Source organism: Salvelinus fontinalis, chromosome 10, assembly GCF_029448725.1.
Source record: "Salvelinus fontinalis isolate EN_2023a chromosome 10, ASM2944872v1, whole genome shotgun sequence".
NCBI lineage: Eukaryota > Metazoa > Chordata > Actinopteri > Salmoniformes > Salmonidae > Salvelinus > Salvelinus fontinalis.
In genome coordinates this window covers 39,548,971-39,565,682 of record NC_074674.1, presented here as the reverse complement: position 1 = coordinate 39,565,682, position 16,712 = coordinate 39,548,971, and the positions used below count along the sequence as shown (strand labels likewise).

General features: G+C 42.1%; 1 protein-coding gene across 2 annotated transcripts in view; it reads right to left on the bottom strand.

Moving 5' to 3' along the window:
- The window catches only part of scaf4a (SR-related CTD-associated factor 4a), a 50,056-nt gene extending 43,466 nt beyond the window's left edge, over window positions 1–6,590 (bottom strand). For both annotated transcript variants that reach the window (XM_055936806.1, XM_055936807.1), the window contains exon 1: window positions 6,425–6,590. In XM_055936806.1, the coding sequence (XP_055792781.1) occupies window positions 6,425–6,454 (30 nt within the window). In that variant the 5' untranslated portion in view covers window positions 6,455–6,590. The remainder of the gene's footprint in view (window positions 1–6,424) is intronic.
- Window positions 6,591–16,712: the final 10,122 nt, after the last annotated feature.

Here is a 16,712-nt window from a genome sequence, read left to right as displayed (position 1 = left end):
CGTACTTTGTTGAAGCACCTTTGGCAGAAATTACAGCCTCGAGTCTTCTTGGGTATGAGGCTACAAGCTTGGCACACCTGTATTTGGGGAGTTTCTCCCATTCTTCTCTGCAGATCCTCTCAAGCTCTGTCAGGTTGGTTGGGGAGCGTCGCTGCACAGCTATGTTCAGGTCTCTCCACAGATGTTCGATGGGGTTCAAGTCCGGGCTCTGGCTGGGCCACTCAAGGACATTCAGACTTGTCCCGAAGCCACTCCTGCGTTGTCTTGGCTGTGTGCTTAGGGTCATTGTCCTGTTGTAAGGTGAACCTTCGCCCCAGTCTGAGGTCCTGAGCAGGTTTTCCCCAAGGATCTCTCTGTACTTTGCTCTGTTCATCTTTCCCTCAATCCTGATTCCATCCCAGTCCCTGCTGCTGAAAAACATCCCCACAGCATGATGCTGCCACCACCATGCTTCACCTTAGGGATAGTATTGGCCAGGTGATGAGCGGTGCCTGGTTTCCTCCAGACGTGAAGCTTGGCATTCAGACCAAAGAATCTTTCTCATGGTCAGAGTCCTTTAGGTGTCTTTTGGCAAACTCCAAGCGGGCTGTCATGTGCCTTTTACTGAGGAGTGGCTTCTGTCTGGCCACCCTACCACAAAGGCCTGATTGGTGGAGTGCTGCAGAGATGGTTGTCCTTCTGAAAGGTTCTCCCATCTCCACAGAGGAACTCTGAAGCTCTGTCAGAGTGACCATCGGGTTCTTGATCACCTCCGTGAACAAGGTCCTTCTCCCCCGATTGCTCAGTTTGTCCGGGTGGCCAGCTCTAGGAAGAGTCTGGGTGGTTCCAAACTTCTTCCATTTAAGAATGATGGAAGCCACTGTGTTCTTGGGGACCTTCAATGCTGCAGAAATGTGTTGGTACCCTTCCCCAAATCTGTGCCTCCACATCCTGTCTCAGAGCTCTACCGACCTCATGGCTTGGCACTGTCAACTGTGGGACCTTATATAGACAGGTGTGTGCCTTCCAAATCATGTCCAATCAATTGAATTTACCACAGATGGACACCAATCAAGTTGTGGAAACATTTCAAAGATGATCAATGGAAACAGGAAGCACCTGAGCTCAATGTAGAGTCTCATAGCAAAGGGTCTGAATTCTGATGTAAATAAGGTATTTCAGTGTTTTTTTTATACATTTCCAAAAATGTATTTGTCATTATGGGGTTTCGTGTCTAGATTGAGGAGAAAACAATATTTAATAAGTTTTAGAATAAGACTAACTTAACAAAAAGTGAAGGGGTCTGAATACTTTCCGAATGCACTATTGCTTCTTTGCAAAAAGCAAATTCTCAAGCAATAATTTTTCCTGAACTTTCTGGGAGTGGTCTGAGTAGGGAGTGGAAAACTAGATGTTATTGGCAGAGAGGTTTGGAACTATTTCTTATTGGTCTATTAACTCATTTACCTGGTGATGTCACAAGGCAGGCCAAAACTCCATCCCACCAAAACAGGCTGAAATGTCAGGCAGTCTTTTCAAAACAGCTCTTACACTAAAAGGGCATTATCATAATTTTCACAATATTATTCCAACCTCACGGTGTGGAAATCTTTATAAAAAAACATTTTTTGACTGCACTTGGCTTTTAACACGCATCGCTTGAGGTACAGTTTTGGAAATATAAGGAACACATCTTTAAAGTCAGTGAGAAATTATTTTCAAAAAACAAAAAGGTTAAATTACTACACACTTTTTTATAGGGTTAGTGTTCCCACACGGCCATAACTCCATGTTACAGATCTTGTTTATGGAAGACCGAGTCTGTGCTAATTAGCTATCCGAGTCTCCTAACACCTGTCTAAACAGAAGACATTTTATCACTGAAAAATACTTTTGGGTGCAACTGTTAAAACAGTGTACATAAGTGTGTATTTAGCATTTGTGAAATTATTTTAATGTGATATGAAAGCAGAGTGATTTATTTTTTCTAGAACCGAACCACAATTGCCAATCGATTGACGTTTAGACGGAGCATTTTTGCTGTTTTGGCTTCCAGAGCCAATTCACCTTTTAAACAGAACAAGTCAAGGTCCTTGGACTATAGAGTAACCAATGCCGTATATAAACATTATCATACTCCTCGTTTTGGGAAGTGAATCAAGGGAAAAACAATATCCCCACATTAAAAACAGCCAATTCAAGGGATGTGGGAAGACAATTCATATCTATGTATCGTAATGTTCAATGTAGAAAATGTCCTTTTTGGTCTATCTTGAGAGACTGACTGCTGCGGACAGCTTGCGCTACTGCGTAACCATAGCAACGCATGTAAGCAAACGTCGGTGTATGCTAGTTAGCTAACTAGCTAACAAAACGATAACCCCATTGTTGATGTTATTAATAAGCATAGATGAAGTGGTGATATGTGTGTCCAGTTTAACTGCTGTTTTTATGTATTTTATAATAGTCCTTTCATAACTGTTGAACAAATATTGTGCATTGACAATAAAATGTAGTTTAACGTTAGCAGCCAGTCTACTGCTAGGGACGTGAAATGTTCCGCCTGCTGCACAGTCACCATGGAAAAGCTCTAGTCTAGAGCGTCTGGTTAAATTGTGTTTAGGAACATTTTAAAACTCTCTGGTTAAAGTATTGACAAATGTTATTGTTGTAAAAATCTATGAGTGGAATTCATTTACTATCAACCAAAATTATTTTGACATTATGAATAATGTCCCTATGGTAGATAGAACATGTTACTACAATACACAGACTAACGTTTTCTCCACACAAAAATTACAGGAAAAACACATCCATTTTTACCTCAGATTGGTGGTTAAGTATTAAAGTTTAGTCATCATGATCTCACAAAATCGATTGCTTAAAATAGATCAATATCTTTGGTTTAGTACCAGTGTTTTTGTCACATGCGCCAGTCCGTGGTGGGACTTAGATAGGCAGCTGTTATTTTCAGATCCCGTATTGGGCTCTCCTCTTATAAACGTGTGTGGTCTCACATGATTTCAGGGTATCACTAAAATGAAAGCCAACCCAATGTTGCTATTTAGAAACGACTCCTTTTTCCCCTATTGGCTATCTACCAAAATAATTTCCTCACAGAGATACAGTATACTGTTCGTTGATAAATGGCTGACGTGTAGTATACACAAGTTCATTGGGTTTGTCCGTTTAGAGAGAAGACGGTTGCCGCTGTTAAAGAGTACCACAGTAGGAGTCAAAATACCCATAAAACCTAGCTGTCAAAACAGGGAAATGGTTCCAATCATTTTTTGACCGGTCACTCGACTGGAATTGATTAGCTTGTTCTACTGTAATTAATAGCTTGCGCCAATTAATCCCTCAAATTGATATTGAATTGAAGTCAATGGAACAATTATGACACCTCCACAGTGGAGGTGTCATAATACCCATAAAACCTAGCGGTCAAACAAGGAAATTGGTTCTAATTGTTTTTCCACCACTCATTTTTCCCAAAAGAGGATTATAGAAACACTTAAAATAAGGGCTGTGTTTCGTGTAGACTTACCCTGGTGTGACTTTTTGATAACCATGTAAATCTCTTTCGGACAAGGTAATTTTTAATTTGCGCCATCTATTAATTACAGTAGAACAAGCTAATCAATTACAGTCAAGTGACCACTTGGTAAATATTGGTGAGTAGTCGTTTATAAAAGGTACTAATTTAGCAAAATACCAAATAATCTGAACACAAGTGTGGCATGTGTGTATTGAGTAATTTTTATGTATTTTGGTCTTCAAAATATCACAACCTATTTCAGCATTTTGATTTTAAATTTGGATATTTAAAACCAGTCAAGTCACAAATTTGATTAAAATAACCCGAGACTTGATATGGACCATCAAGACTCGGGACTCGACTTTGACTTGAGACTGATGACTTGAAATGATCAGGCCGGGTTTTGTAACGTTATGTCAGTCATTTTTGTGGCACAGGGTCCGAGGAGTACTCTCCACACAGCCAGAGACAGTACCAGTTACATCGCTGTTGCAAAAGAAATACACGCAACAGATTGGCTAGTGAAACGCAACCTCGCCCCTTCTGGTTGGACTAGCAAACTTTCAAATCAACAGAGGCCAGGTGAGCTAGTGAACCGATGGTGGATTTTCCTGTACAGCTATAAGGTTGGGTACAACGCAGACATCAACTTGAAGAAAGAGAGGATAACCATAATAAATAAATATGCATCTCCCAACAAAAAAGTTGGTGATCAAGAATATAAACGGTGTATTTTGCAAGCGCTGGGCATCAAGCCACAATTACTAACAGAGAGTATGGTTGCCTTTGTTCATATTTCCCGTGTTATGTTAGAGTTCTGTGTGTCTCTGCCATTCTGGTTGTGCGTAATAGGAGCGTGTGCATATCAGTGCCCATAGAAGTAAGCTATGTGGCTTACGCACCAAACTTTGGAGTCAGTATGATGAATACGAGAAAATTATGTACCTGTGCTTATACGTGTACCTGTTTGAGAACCTGTTAGATTGTATTTGGTTTCTCAAGGGAAAATTGCGCAGTCTTGCCCTCTACCTGTGTCCGTTCAGATAATACAGTTTCAGCGTGATACAGAGTCTATTTGTTTTGGGGCTTTTCTCTGTGTAGATTTGGTAAATCTACTTGTATACTTAGTATGATACAGGGCTTTCAGCATTGGATCACCAAGACCAGTAAATAAATCTGTTTTTACAGTGTATGGGTGAACCAGTTTATAAGTTAATTGTTACTGAATGACAATTGCCATTTATTTTTACTGACTTCATGGGGAAATAACTTTTCCATAAAATTGATCTTAAATTGGTCGGCAATATTGAAAACATTATTATGGGATTATGCATTAAATTCTAGTAATCCAGGTTGTATCACATCCGGCCGTGATTGGAAGTCCCATAGGACGGTGCACAATTGGCCCAGAGTCGTCCGGGTTTGGCCGGTGTAGGCTGTCATTGTAAATAATAATTTGTTCTTAACTGACTTGCCTAGTTAATTTAAAAATAATCAACATTGTGATGCATTTCAACTGCTACAGGATTTGGAAGATAAATGTATTTTTTCCTTCAGTACAGACACACACACACAAAAATGGACAACATATAGTATTGTATGAACTTGAATAGAAGTCAGTCATTTCTCAATAAACATGTATTTTATGGAGTTCTTATGTTGCAGTCCCCACCATAACAAATAAATACTTAAAATGCCTGTATTTTTGTTCTTGAAACATTACATTGAAATACTGTAGGTTCCCATTCATTCCTATGAAGGCTGTTCCTTTGACTATCATAATGGTGGACGGTGCCTTCGGGACAGCGCCCTCTGTCAGTCATCTAGTGAACACATACTGTAGCTTTATAAACTGGGTGGTAAGAACCCTGAATGCTGATTGGCTGAAAGACGCGGCATATCAGACCATGTACCAGTGGTATGACAAAAACATGTTTTTTTTTTTTTTTTTTACGTTGGTACCCAGTTCATAATAGCAATAAGGCACCTCGGCGGTTTGTGGTGTATATGGCCAATATACCACGGTTAAGGACTGTATCCAGGCACTCCGCGTTGTTCATAAGAAAAGCCCTTAGCCATGGTATATAGGCCATATACCACACCCCTCGGGCCTTATTTCTGAAATATATCATTGGAAGTAACGTTAGGCTCTCTTATTATTGGGCTAGTACAGCTAGCTAACCGCCCTTCAATGTTTCCTGTGTTAGCCAATTTGGCTAACTAGCTTAACCGAATCATGGTTTGTAACTAGGAGTACAGCCAGGACTGGACGTGACTTTTCGTAGCATGTTAGGAGAACATATTTTAACTAGTCCCTAACCCTTTTCCTAATCTTAACCTAAGTCTCTTAACCGGACACCTAATTATCATAACCTGCTGCTAACATACTACGAAAAAGTTATCTTCCGGTCGTAACGTTAGCTGTACTCCCTCTAGTCAGAACCCGAATCATTGTTAGCTATTAACTCGCTAACGTTAGTTATGTAAAAAACCTTTGACAGTAGCTGTTATTTTGTTCTAACTAACAGAAGTCTTGTTACTTGCTAAGTTAACATGCTGTTAACTATCGTGCTGATGTCGATAACTAGATAGCAAGCTAACGTTAGCTACCTAGTCAACGTAGCCGTTTCAATAATGCATGATAACTAACGTAACGTTCGTTTAAACTTTCACATATCAAGTAAATTATAAATCAAGGAAGATCACCTTTTAACGGGAAAGTATTCAAAAATAATACTGAATTAGAGCTGTTAAGATACACAGATAGGTAGCTAGCTAGTTAGGGCTAGGCCTCCATAACAGGCCTCCTCGCCCGTCTTCACAACAGCGAGAGGCACATACACACGACGGTCCCCATTTTTGACGGACGAAATACCCACATTCTCGACGCTCTACGGGCCAACTCACCTCATGGTTGAAAGCGTTTACGGCGTCCATGATTTCCCTAGCAGCAAATCCCTGCACTAAGTATCAAACTACCCGTTATCCCCGTTATGACAGGGCTAACATGTCCGCTCTCTAGTTGCAGAAGGGTATGGAGCAAGGCAGAACGGTATTGGGGTAGTTGTAACATTTGACCACACGGTGGCGGTATTGTATATGGATATATCTGTGGCCAGCAGACGGGATTGGGGTAGTTATAGTACTTGGCCACACGGTGGCGGTATTGTATATGGATTTAACCATGCCCCAGTTGAACTTTTGAATCAATACAATGTACCGTTATGTTCTGATTTTCTAGGCATACAATGTATTCATTTAATCTGAATTGTGTCAAATGTATGTTTTGGAAATGTTTTGAAGATATATATATACTGAACAAAAATATAAACGCAAAATGTAAAGTGTTTGGTTCTATGACCTGAAATGAAAGATCCCAGAGTTTAGAGATAAGAGGATAGTTATTAGCATTTGAGGGATCTCCACCTTTTAGCAGTGGGAGGACATAAACTGATTTCCAAATGCTGGGTATGAAATTGGTCAAGAGACTCAAGTTGAAAATGTGAGCTACAGGTTCAGTAATAATACCAGCTGCTATCTTTAAGAGGTAAAGATCAAGGATGTCTGGACCTGCAGACTTTTTAGTGTCTATTGCAACATGTGCCCATTATTCTTTTCAAAATTCTTCAAGCTCTGTCGAATTGGTTGTTGATCGTTGCCAGACAACCATTTTCAAGTCTTACCATAGATTTTCAAGTAGATTTAAGGCAAAACTGTAACTCTCCCACTCAGGAGCATTCAATGTCTTCTTTATAAGCAACTACAGTGTAGGTTTGGCCTTGTGTTTTAGGTTATTGTCCCGCTGAAAGGTGAATTCATCTCCCAGTGTCTGGTGGAAAGCAGACTGGACCAGGTTTTCCTCTAGGATTTTGCCTGTGCTTAGCTCCATTCTGTTTCTTTTTTTATCCTGAAAAACTCCCCAGTCCTTATCGATGACAAGCATACTCTTAACATGTTGCAGCCACCACTATGCTCCAAAATATGGAGAGTGGTACTCAGTAATGTGTTGTATTGAATTTGCCCCGAACAACACTTTGTATTCAGGACCAAAAGTTCATTACTTTGCTGCAGTTTTTTTGCAGTATAACTTTAGTGCAAACAGGATGAATGTTTTGGAATATTTTTATTCTGTACAGGTTCCCTTCTTTTCCTTCTGTCAATTAGGTTAGTATTGTGGAGTAGCTACAATGTTGTTGATCCATACAGAGATGAGGTAGTCATAAAAAAATCATATTAATCACTTAATATTATTGCTTAATATGTGGCTTCTTAAGCAAATGTTTACTCCTGAACGTATTTAGGCTTGCCATAACAAAGGGGTTGAATACTGACTGACTCAAGACATTTCTGCTTTTAATTTGTAACATTTTTAGAAAAACCAAAACTACACCTTGACATTATGGGGTATTTGTAACGCCCGTCGGAAGAAGTGGACCAAGGTGCAGCATTGTACGTGTTCATGATTCTTTATTTCTCAGAACACCAAACAACAAAACAACAAAACAACAAAACAATAACGAAAGTCCCGTTCTGTATGCTTCACAGAGCTAACGAAAAACAGCATCCCACAAAACGAAGGTGGCAAAACAGGCTGCCTAAGTATGATTCCCAGTCAGAGACAACGATAGACAGCTGTCCCTGATTTGAAAACCATACCTGGCCAAAACATAGAAATAAAGAACATAGAGTTTCCCACCCGAGTCACACCCTGACCAACCAAACATAGAGAATAAAAAGATCTCTACGGTCAGGGCTTGACAGTATTGTGTGTAGGCCAGTGACAAAACATGTCACAGGCTGTAGCACAACAAAATGTGGGAAAAAGTCAAGAGGTGTGAACACTTTCTGAAGGGACTGTAGCTCCTGTACATCCAGCATCATTTGGTTAACGTGAACATTTTAAAGCATTCTTCCCTGACAATCAAGATGCTGCCCCCCTGTAAGTCAAATCCTGTAGTGAGTAGCAGCACTGATAAATATTTTAGACAGATCACAACACAAAACCATCTGGGAACCTTTTATTAAAGTAATCTATATACACTACCTGTCCAAAGGTATGTGGACACCTGCTCGTCGAACATCTCATTCCTCATTCTTTGCTGCTATAACAACCTCCCCTCTTCTGGGGAAGCCTTTCAACTAGATGCTGCAACATTGCTGCGGGGACTTGCTTCCATTCAGCCACAAACGTCAGTGAGGTCGGCCTTGAGCGTCAGTGAGGTTGGCCTCGAGCGTCAGTGAGGTCGGCCTCGAGCGTCAGTGAGGCCGGCCACGAGCGTTAGTCGGCCACGAGCGTTAGTGAGGTCGGCCACGAGCGTTAGTCGGCCACGAGCGTTAGTGAGGTCGGCCACGAGCGTTAGTGAGGTCGGCCACGAGCGTTAGTGAGGTCGGCCTCGAGCGTTAGTGAGGTCGGCCTCGAGCGTTAGTGAGGTCGGCCACGAGCGTTAGTGAGGTTGCACAGTCGGCGTTCCAATTCACCCCAAAGGTGTTCGGTGGGGTTGAGGTCAGGGCTCTGTGCAGGCTAGTCAAGTTCTTCCACAACGATCTCGACAAACCGTTTCTGTATGGACCTCGTTTTGTGCACGTGTGCATTGTCATGCTGAAACAGGAAAGGGCCTTCCGCAAACTGTTGCCACAAAGTTGGAAGCACAGAATCGTCTAGAATGTCATCGTATGCTGTAGTGTTAAGATTTCCCTTCACTGGAACTAAGGGGCCTGAACCATGAAAAACAGCCCCAGACCATTATTCCTCCTCCACCAAACTTTACAGTTGGCACTATGCCTTGGGGCAGGTAGAGTTTTCCTGGCATCCGCCAAACCCAGATTTGTCCGTGGACTGCCAGATGGTGAAGTGTGATCCATCACCCCAGAGTCCACTGGCGGCGAGCTTTCTACCACTCCAGCCGACACTTGGCATTGCTCATGGTGATCTTAGGCTGCTCGGCCATGGAAACCCATTTCATGAAGCTCCCGACGACCAGTTCATGTGCTGACGTTGCTTCCAGATCTAGTTGATCTAGTAGGAACTCAGTAGTGAGTGTTGCAACTGAGGACAGACGTTTTTTACGTGCTACACGCTTCACCACTCGGCGGTCCCGTTGTTGCTCCTAGACATTTCCACTTCACATTAACAGCACTTACAGTTGACCGGGGGCAGCTCTAGCAGGGCAGATGTTTGATGAACTGGAAAGGTGGCATCCTATGACATTGCCACGTTGAAAGTCACTGAGCTCTTCAGTTAGGCAATTCTACTGCCAATGTTTGTCTATGGAGATTGCATGGCTGTGTGCTCGATTTATACACCTGTCAGCAATGGGTGTGGCTGAAATATCTGAATCCACTAATTTGAAGGGGTGTCCACATACTTTTGTTTATATAGTGTACTGTATATCTCTTCTGCTTTATAAGTTCTGTCTTTATGAATACTTGACTGATTGAGCTAGTCTCATTCTGTGGTCCATGCATCTATTTCCTGGGATCTTCAATTGATTGAATGTTAGAGAATGGCGATAGATGTTTATTGATAGAATGTGGAAATGTGTCGGTAGAATGTTTAGCGGTCGTTTTATAGCCTCCTGACCAGTTCAGCTATTTAGTGTGTTTTTCTTGTTTTTTTTTTGCGCAGATTGTAACTTTTGTTGTTGTTGTTGTTGTTGTACATAATCTTTCTGCCATCGTTTCCTGAAGAAGAGAAGAAGAGCTTCTGGACATCAGAACAGAGATCACTAACCTGGATTTGGATAAATATTTCTACATCAACGTTTCGGCAGTGTAGAACATACTGCTCACCCCGGACCAGGCCCTGATCCCCGACACTCAGAAGAGATGTGCGTGTATAGAGGCCGACGTGCTGAAACTGCGGCGGAATAAACTGAATAAACCCGCCTCTACCCTCTGTTCTATTGGTACCACTGGAGAATAAACTGGACGAGCTCTGTTGGAGACTATCCTATTAACGGCACCTGAAGAACTGGAATAACCTACGTTTCTTTTAGAATTTGCTGAACACAACATGAATCATTTATAACTTAGCTTTTCAATGCATCGGCAGAAGAGAACGGCAGCTTCGGGAAAGATCAAAGGAGGGGTTGGTGTGTGTGTCTTTGTTAACAACAGCTGGTGCGAGATCTCTCCTATTAAGTCATTCTCAAGGTTCTGCTCGCTTGAGTCCGAATACCTCATTACGAGCTGTAGACCGTACTATTTACCAAGTGAGTTTTCATCTATACTTTTCGTAGCTGTATATTTAACACCACAAACTGATGCTGGCAATAAGACCACACTCAACAAGCTGTATAAAGCAATAAGCAAACAAGAAGATGCTCATCCAGAGGCCAGTGATTTTAATTCAGGAAAACTGAAAAACGTCTTACCTCATGTCTACCAACATGTCACCTGTGCAACTTTAGATCATCTTTACTACACACACAGAAATATATACAAAGCTCTCCTTCGCCCTCCATTTGTAAAACCTCTATCCTCCTGATTCCCGCTTACAAGCAAAAACTCAAACAGGAAGTACCAGTTATGAGGCTCACAATACCGAAGTGGTCCGATGATGCGGATGCTAAGCAACAGGACTGTTTCCCTAGCACAGACTGGAATATGTTCCGGGATTCATCCAATGGCATTGAGGAGTTTACCACCTCAGTCATCAGCCTCAATAATAAGTCATCCCCACAGTGACCGTACGTACATATCCCAACCAGAAGCCATGGATTACAGGCAACATCCACAATGAGCTAAAGGCTAGAGCTGCCGCTTTCAAAGAGTGGGACAATAACCCCGGACGCTTATAAGAAATCCCGCTATGTCCTCCGATGACCCATCAAACGGGCAAAGTGTCAACATAGGACTAAGACTGGACAACTGTGTGACCACGCTCTCCATAGCCAATGTAAGTAAGACCTTTAAACAGGTTAACATTCACAAGGCCGCGGGGCCAGACAGACTACCAGGACGCATACTCGGAACTTACCAGCTGGCAAGTGTCTTCACTGACATTTTCAACCTCTCCCCGACCCAGTCTGTAATACCTACATGTTTCAAGCAGACCACCATAGTTCCTGTGCCCAAGAACGCCAAGGTAACCTGTCTAAATGACTACCTGTAGCCATAAAGTGCTTTGAAAGATTGGTCATGGCTCACATCAACACCATTATCCAAGACACCCTGGACCCACTCCAATTCACATACCACCCCAACAGATCGACAGGTGATGCAATCTTTATTGCACTCCACACTGCCCTTTCCCACTTGGACAAAAGGAACACCTTTTGTGAGAATGCTATTCATTGACTACAGCTCAGCGTTCAACACCATAGTGCCCTCCAAGCTCTTCACTAAGCTAAGGACCCTGGGACTAAACACCTCCCTCTGCAACTGGATCCAGGACTTTCTGACGGGACACCACCAGGTGTTAAGGGTAGGCAACAAAAAAATCAGCCACACTGACCCTCAACACCGGGGCCCCTCAGGGGTGCGTGCTTAGTTCCAACCTGTACTCCTTGTTCACCCACGACTGTGTGGCTGCTCAAAACTCCAACACCATCATTACGTTTGCCGTCAACACGACGGTTGTAGGCCTGATCACCGATGAGACAGCCTATAGGGAGGAGGTCAGAGACAACAACCTCTCCCTCCACATCAGCAAGACAAAAGGAACTGGTCGTGGACTTCAGGAAACGAAGGGCCGAGCATTCCACCAATCACATCGTTGGGGCTGAACTGGGGTGGGTCGAGAGCATCAAGCTCCTCGGTGTCCACATCACTAAGGATCTATCATTGTGAAGAGGGCAACAACGCCTCTTCCCCCCTCAGGAGGCTGAAAATATTTGACATTGGCCCTCAGATCCTCAAATAGTTATACAGCTGTACCATTGAGAGCATTTTAACTGGCTGCATCACCACTTGGCATCTGACCGCAAGGCGCTACAGAGGGTAGTGTGTACGGTCCCAGTACATCACTGCGGCTGAGCTCCATGCCATCCAGGACCTCTATACCAGGCGCTATCAGAGGGATGCCCTAAAAAAATGTTCAATGATTCCAGCCACCCAAGTCAGACTGTTCTCTCTGCTACAGCACAGCAAGCGGTACCGGTACACCAAGTCTGGAACCAACAGGACCTTAAACAACTTCTTCCCCCGCAAGCCCCAAGCCATGCTAAATAATGAGTTAGATAGGTAGCTATTTGGTTCACTATTTATCTACATTTACCAGGGTTTTTTTTTTTTTGTTGCACAAACTTTTTTTGACCGTCATTGTAAATAATTATTTGTTCTTAACTGACTTGCCTAGTTAATTAAAATAAAATCACACACTGTTGCTATTATCTGCCACTTTATTCCTAGTTACGTGTTCATACAGTATCTACCTCAATTACCTCGTACCCCTCCCACATCAACTCAGTACTGGTACCCCGTGTATTTAGCCAAGTTATCGTTACTCATTGTGTATTTATTATTACGTGTTTTACTTTTCTATTATTTCTCTATTTTCTTTCTCTTTGTACTGTTGGGAAAGGCCCCGTAACCATTTCACTGTTAGTCCACACCTGTGACAAATAACATTTGATCGGATTGATTGATCTCATCTCATTCTATGGTCCAGCAGCTACTGTCCTGGGGTCTTCCCGTCAGCAGGTGGCAGCAGTGAGCCCCAAAGTAGCAGCCAGTCACCCTGGAGTACAGATCGGCTGTAGAGAAAAAACTGGTTGAGGGAACCCTAACACACTATTAACAGTGGCTTGGAGCCTAAATGGAACCCTGTTTAGTGCACTAATTTTGATCAGGTCCCAAAAGGCTCCCATTACAAATGTTTTACTTGTCATGATCTCATATCGGAGTAGACTGACAGAGTGACTTTACAAACACACCCTTGGGTAGTGAGGACACACTCAAGACACACCTACATCAAACCATGCCTCCAAGACACAAATCTTGTTTTCAGTGTAATGTTTTCCCCCATAGAGGAGGAGGAAAACCAAGACGAAATCAGCCAGTGAGTACCCTGCACAGTCCTTCTTTAAGCAATTGACAAAGAGCCTGGTGTCAGGTGAAACAATTCTAATAATAATTCTTAGATCCAAGATCTTTTCGTGATCTTGCCAACTACAGTGCTGTCATTGTCAAGCCAAACAGTGGCCTGAGTGACAAGGAGTTGGTATGAAATTATGTTCCTGTGTTTTGTTTAATCATGTCACATGACCTGGATTTGAACCTTTTTTGTATTTAAAGCTTTTTCATCAAACTGTCTCCTTTTATCTCAGATGGTCCAGTACCATCCTCTGGCACCATCCTCCGGCACCATTCTCCGGCACCATCCTCCAGTACCATCTTCCAGCACCATCCCTCCAGCACCAGACCCCGGCACCATCCTCTGGCACCATCCTCCATCACCATCCTCCAGTACCATCTTCCAGCACCATCCCTCCAGCACCAGACCCCGGCACCATCCCTCCATCACCATCCCCCCAGCACCATCTTCCAGCACCAGACCCCGGCACCATCCTCCAGCACCATCCTCCAGCACCATCTTCCAGCACCAGACCCCGGCACCATCCTCTGGCACCATCCTCAGACAATTGCTTTTATTTTTTGTCAAATTCTAATTTCCGGAAAATGCTTAAAAGAAAGGTTAAATTCAGGTCATGTGACATAATTAATCAAAACACAGGACCCAAGGCATAATAGATGGAAGAGGAAGCGAGACATCCCACTCACTCTTTTCCCCCCGGTTCATATAGCCTACAGTCAAGGAAATGAGCAGACCAGACCCAGCTGCTAATGCATTGGTGCCTATGGGAGAGCACCCCAAAAATGGAGATCACAATTGAGTGATGAGTGGGACATCTTCATTTATACACCATATTTGATGATCGCTCAAACACTGGCACTCAGGCTAGTTCTTTGTCTCCTTAATACTGGTATTTTCCAAGTTAAAAAAAAAAGAACAGGTGTATATCCAGAGATGAACTCTAGGTGGCGATGATGACCAGTAATTCCAGCCAGACAGCCCACTGTACTGTATTGTACCGTACCAGCAGGAACAAAAGAAGCTATAGAGGAGGAAAAACATGTTTTGCTCATATGGTGTCTAGGATTATGACCAATATGGAGTAGATTTAAAACCATGCATGTTTGTTTGGTCTACTGAATTAAACACTGTGTCTTTGGGGTGGCTGGATGGATGGATAAAGATAGATACAGAGATGGATACAGACAGATAAAGAGATGGATCAAGAGATGGATAAAGAGATATACAGAGAGATAAAGAGATGGATAAAGATAGATAAAGAGATGGATAAAGATAGATACAGAGATGGATAAAGATAGATAAAGATAGATAAAGAGATGGATAAAGATAGATACAGAGATGGATAAAGATAGATACAGAGATGGATAAAGAGAGATACAGAGATGGATGAAGATAGATACAGAGAGATAAAGAGACGGATAAAGAGAGATACAGAGGTAAAGAGATGGATCAAGAGAGATAAAGATATGGATACAGATAGATAAAGAGGTAAAGAGATGGATAAAGAGGTGAAGAGATGGATACAGAGTTCAAGAGATGGATACAGAGTTAAAGAGATGGATACAGAGTTAAAGAGATGGATACAGAGTTAAAGAGATGGATACAGAGTTAAAGAGATGGATACAGAGTTAAAGAGATGGATACAGAGTTAAAGAGATGGATACAGAGTTAAAGAGATGGATACAGAGTTAAAGAGATGGATACAGATAGATACAGAGTTAAAGAGATGGATACAGAGTTAAAGAGATGGATACAGAGTTAAAGAGATGGATACAGAGTTAAAGAGATAGATACAGAGGTAAAGAGATGGATACAGAGTTAAAGAGATGGATACAGAGTTAAAGAGATAGATACAGAGGTAAAGAGATGGATACAGAGTTAAAGAGATGGATACAGAGTTAAAGAGATGGATACAGAGTTAAAGAGATAGATACAGAGGTAAAGAGATGGATACAGAGTTAAAGAGATGGATACAGAGTTAAAGAGATAGATACAGAGGTAAAGAGATGGATACAGAGTTAAAGAGATAGATACAGAGGTAAAGAGATGGATACAGAGTTAAAGAGATAGATACAGAGGTAAAGAGATGTATACAGAGTTAAAGAGATAGATACAGAGTTAAAGAGATGGATACAGAGTTAAAGAGATGGATACAGATAGATACAGAGTTAAAGAGATGGATAAAGATAGATACAGAGGTAAAGAGATGGATACAGATAGATACAGAGATGGATCATCTAAACTATGAAATAACACATATGGAATCATGTAGTAACCAAAAAAAGTGTTAAACAAATCAAAATGTATTTTATATTTGAGATTCTTCGAAGTACCCACCCTTTGCCTTGACGACAGCTTTGAGTATGTGTAGTTTTGATGTCTTCACTATTATTCTACAATGTTGAAAATAATACAAATAAACAAAACCCTTGAATGAGTAGATGTGTCCAAACTTTTGACTGGTACTATATATATATTGTAAATAAGAATTTGTTCTTAACTGACTTGCCTAGTCAAATAAAGGTTAAATAAAAAAATGATAATATATGATATATATATATTTTTAATTCTCTCACTGTCAACTGCATTTATTTTCAGCAAACTTAACATGTGTACATATTTGTATGAACATAACAAGATTCAACAACTGAGACATAAACTGAACAAGTTCCACAGACATGTGACTAACAGAAATGGAATAATGTGTCCCTGAACAAAGGGGGGGGGGGGGGGGTCGAAATCAAAAGTAACAGTCAGTATCTGGTGTGGCCACCAGCTGCATTAAGTACTGCAGTGCATCTCCTCATGGACTGCACCAGATTTACCAGTTCTTGCTGTGAGATGTTATCCCACTCTTCCACCAAGGCACTTGCAATACAATTCTGGGGAGAATGGCCCTCACCCTCCAATCCAACATGTCCAAGACGTGCTCGATGGGATTGAGATCCGGGCTCTTCGCTGGCCATGGCAGAACACTGACATTCCTGTCTTGCAGGAAATCACGCACAGAACAAGCAGTATGGCATTGTCATGCTGGAGGGTCATGTCAGGATGAGCCTGCAGGAAGGGTACCACATGAGGGAGGAGGATGTCTTCCCTGTAACACACAGCGTGGAGATTGCCTGCAATGACAACAAGCTCAGTCCCATGATGCTGTGA